Source organism: Aplysia californica, unplaced genomic scaffold (genome assembly GCF_000002075.1).
Source record: "Aplysia californica isolate F4 #8 unplaced genomic scaffold, AplCal3.0 scaffold00305, whole genome shotgun sequence".
Taxonomy (NCBI): Eukaryota; Metazoa; Mollusca; class Gastropoda; order Aplysiida; family Aplysiidae; genus Aplysia; species Aplysia californica.
The window spans coordinates 839,405-841,846 of record NW_004797575.1 but is presented as its reverse complement, the minus strand read 5'-3'; the positions used below and the strand labels follow the sequence as shown (position 1 = coordinate 841,846).

At 37.1% G+C, this 2,442-nt stretch overlaps 1 protein-coding gene across 2 annotated transcripts in view; it reads right to left on the bottom strand.

Moving 5' to 3' along the window:
- Window positions 1-831: 831 nt before the first annotated feature.
- LOC101863519 (chromatin modification-related protein MEAF6) overlaps window positions 832-2,442 on the bottom strand; it is a 14,726-nt gene continuing 13,115 nt past the window's right edge. For both annotated transcript variants that reach the window (XM_005101946.3, XM_013084618.2), the window contains exon 7: window positions 832-2,374. In XM_005101946.3, the coding sequence (XP_005102003.2) occupies window positions 2,373-2,374 (2 nt within the window). In that variant the 3' untranslated portion in view covers window positions 832-2,372. The remainder of the gene's footprint in view (window positions 2,375-2,442) is intronic.

Below are 2,442 nucleotides of genomic sequence, written 5' to 3'. Positions count from 1 at the left end.
ATATCTACACAGGTACCGTACCTGTATATCATAAACAGCACAAGACGAAATGAAGTTGTTCGTTTGCAGAGCTAAAATTTATTTGGACATTTGACAAAGGCAACAAAAAGATGAGTGTGGTGAGGCGAGGGAGACTATGATGACATTATATATATACAGATGTGATTTCATTATATATATATATATATATATATACACCAGATATGGACACATAAAATATCAATTCACATAAATGGTCTGTCCTCTACTGTCATAACATGCTGTCATAATACGGAACTGAGGACAAAATTCACAAACATAATTTGTGTGCGTGCCTAGAGAAAGGTACCAAAAGTCAGATTTTGACCATTTTGAGTTAAGGGTTGTACTTTATAGGAAATTTACTGCAGAACACAGTGGTTTTTTAATTTTTGAGATATCTCCAGTAGTTTTTGAGATTATATTGCACATTTTTTGAGGTAGGGTATAAAGATATACTTTGAGAAAATTAGCTTTTAAGTTTAGGACACATACAAACTGGAAAAAAAAAAAAGATTTTGTTTCTCATGTATTTCATGGAAAATTCATTTCCAATATGGCATTCAGTTGCCATCAATATCAGAATTAGAATTCAATGGCAAAAAATAGCGGGGTAGAGAAAACATGCTTCAAGAATAGATTTCAACACATTCTATAAGCAGTTTTCATTATCTCTTTAAAAAAATACGCGCCTCAAAATTATTCAAAATAAAATATTTAGAAGTCAAATCAAGGAAAACTCTTAACACATGTAAAAAAATGGTGGAACATCATTTTTAAAAAAATGGAAACACATTTTGGTCAAAAAAGTGATTTTTTTGGTCATTATCAACCTGTAGCTCAAAATGGTCTGTGGTGACTTTTTGTACCTTTTTTTAGGCACACACACATATTTGCTGAGTCGGACAATCACTATATGGTAAAAATCAGAAAGGGCGACTCTTCATCGGACGAGACGCCCCCATTTGCACGAAAGACTTGCAGCACTATAAAATTTCTTACACCAAACTTTCACACGAAAGACTTGCAGCACTATAGCATTTCTTACACACACCAAACTTTCATTCCCACAAACACAACCTTCCCAGAATTCTTGTACACGTTTGTAGATGCACCTACATTCACTCACTTGAATCTGGGGTATATTTTTAAAAAAACACAAACGTAGGGGAGTGGGCTTTTGGGGGGAGGGGTTGAGGTTCTCAAAAATTCACCCAAAAAAATCTCCCCACTACGTACACCAAATTTACACCAGACACAGCACAATAGTAAGGGGGGGGGGGGGGGGGGGGGAGCCCATAAAGAAATAATCAATTCGTCAATGTGCATACATTTTTTAAAACTGGCATATGTCCAAACAGAAGAGGAATAAATTTACCACCCAAAAAAAATAGCAGCTTGATTCAAGTGTAAAACAAAATATCCTAAGTACAAGTTTTCTGAAGCAGAAAAATTGTTCATTTCTGAGTGAAAGTTTAAAAATATGCAGGGTTCAATGCAAAGAGGAATGTCACAAACTCAACAGCTACGATGGACGCCTCCTTTCCCAGCCGACTTGCACTAAATCTAATGCCTTATTTACTTACTTAGTCTACAAATAGCAGCCTTAATTAACTCATAATTCCTGATCTTGTACGACAGGGTCAGGATCTAAAGGTGCCTTTCTTTTCTTCTGTTCATGCCATGCCATACGTGTAACTCTAGTACTAGATCTAGCACTACCCACTAGGCGATAGCCAGCACTCATGCTTCGTCCCCAGTTTCACATTTAAAACATTTATTTTCAGCGAATTCACAACTAATTCTGAAATTGCATTAGAGTGGCAGTCTTCGATATCCACTATTAATGTAAAAAATATCTCAAAATAAGAGCATATTTGTCTCAACATCATAACAAATGAACTGAGCTTCAAAAATCATCCGCAAAAACTAGATCCCAGAAACAAGATCTGAAATAAAATTTTGATCATCAGAAAGTAAATGATACTCACAGTGGCATTTCCCAGAACTTACGCACTGCACTAAAAGCGCACTTGCTTTTTCCAGCAACAAGTGCAGGAAAAGACTCAAGTGAGTTAAACACACCACAATCACTCTACATACAAAATTTAAAAAAAACAACCCTCAGACATCATGAAACAATAAATAGACGGAATATCAGAACAGCCGAGAGTGAGACACGAACGAGCTTGTCCAAACATTTCATCTGACGCTGACGCATGCTGCTGGTCGTGCGTGGCAGCTGATCTGACGACGGTGTTGTCCCCACTGCCACACCAACAACCGTGCTGGACGTGACATCTCCGGACGACTCCATCCCACAGAGAGGCTCGCGATGGTCCCCGACAAACTTGTTCTGTAAGAGCGAGAGATTATATCATAGATCTACACAAATGTAGACTCACGATTTTTTTTAATTAAAAA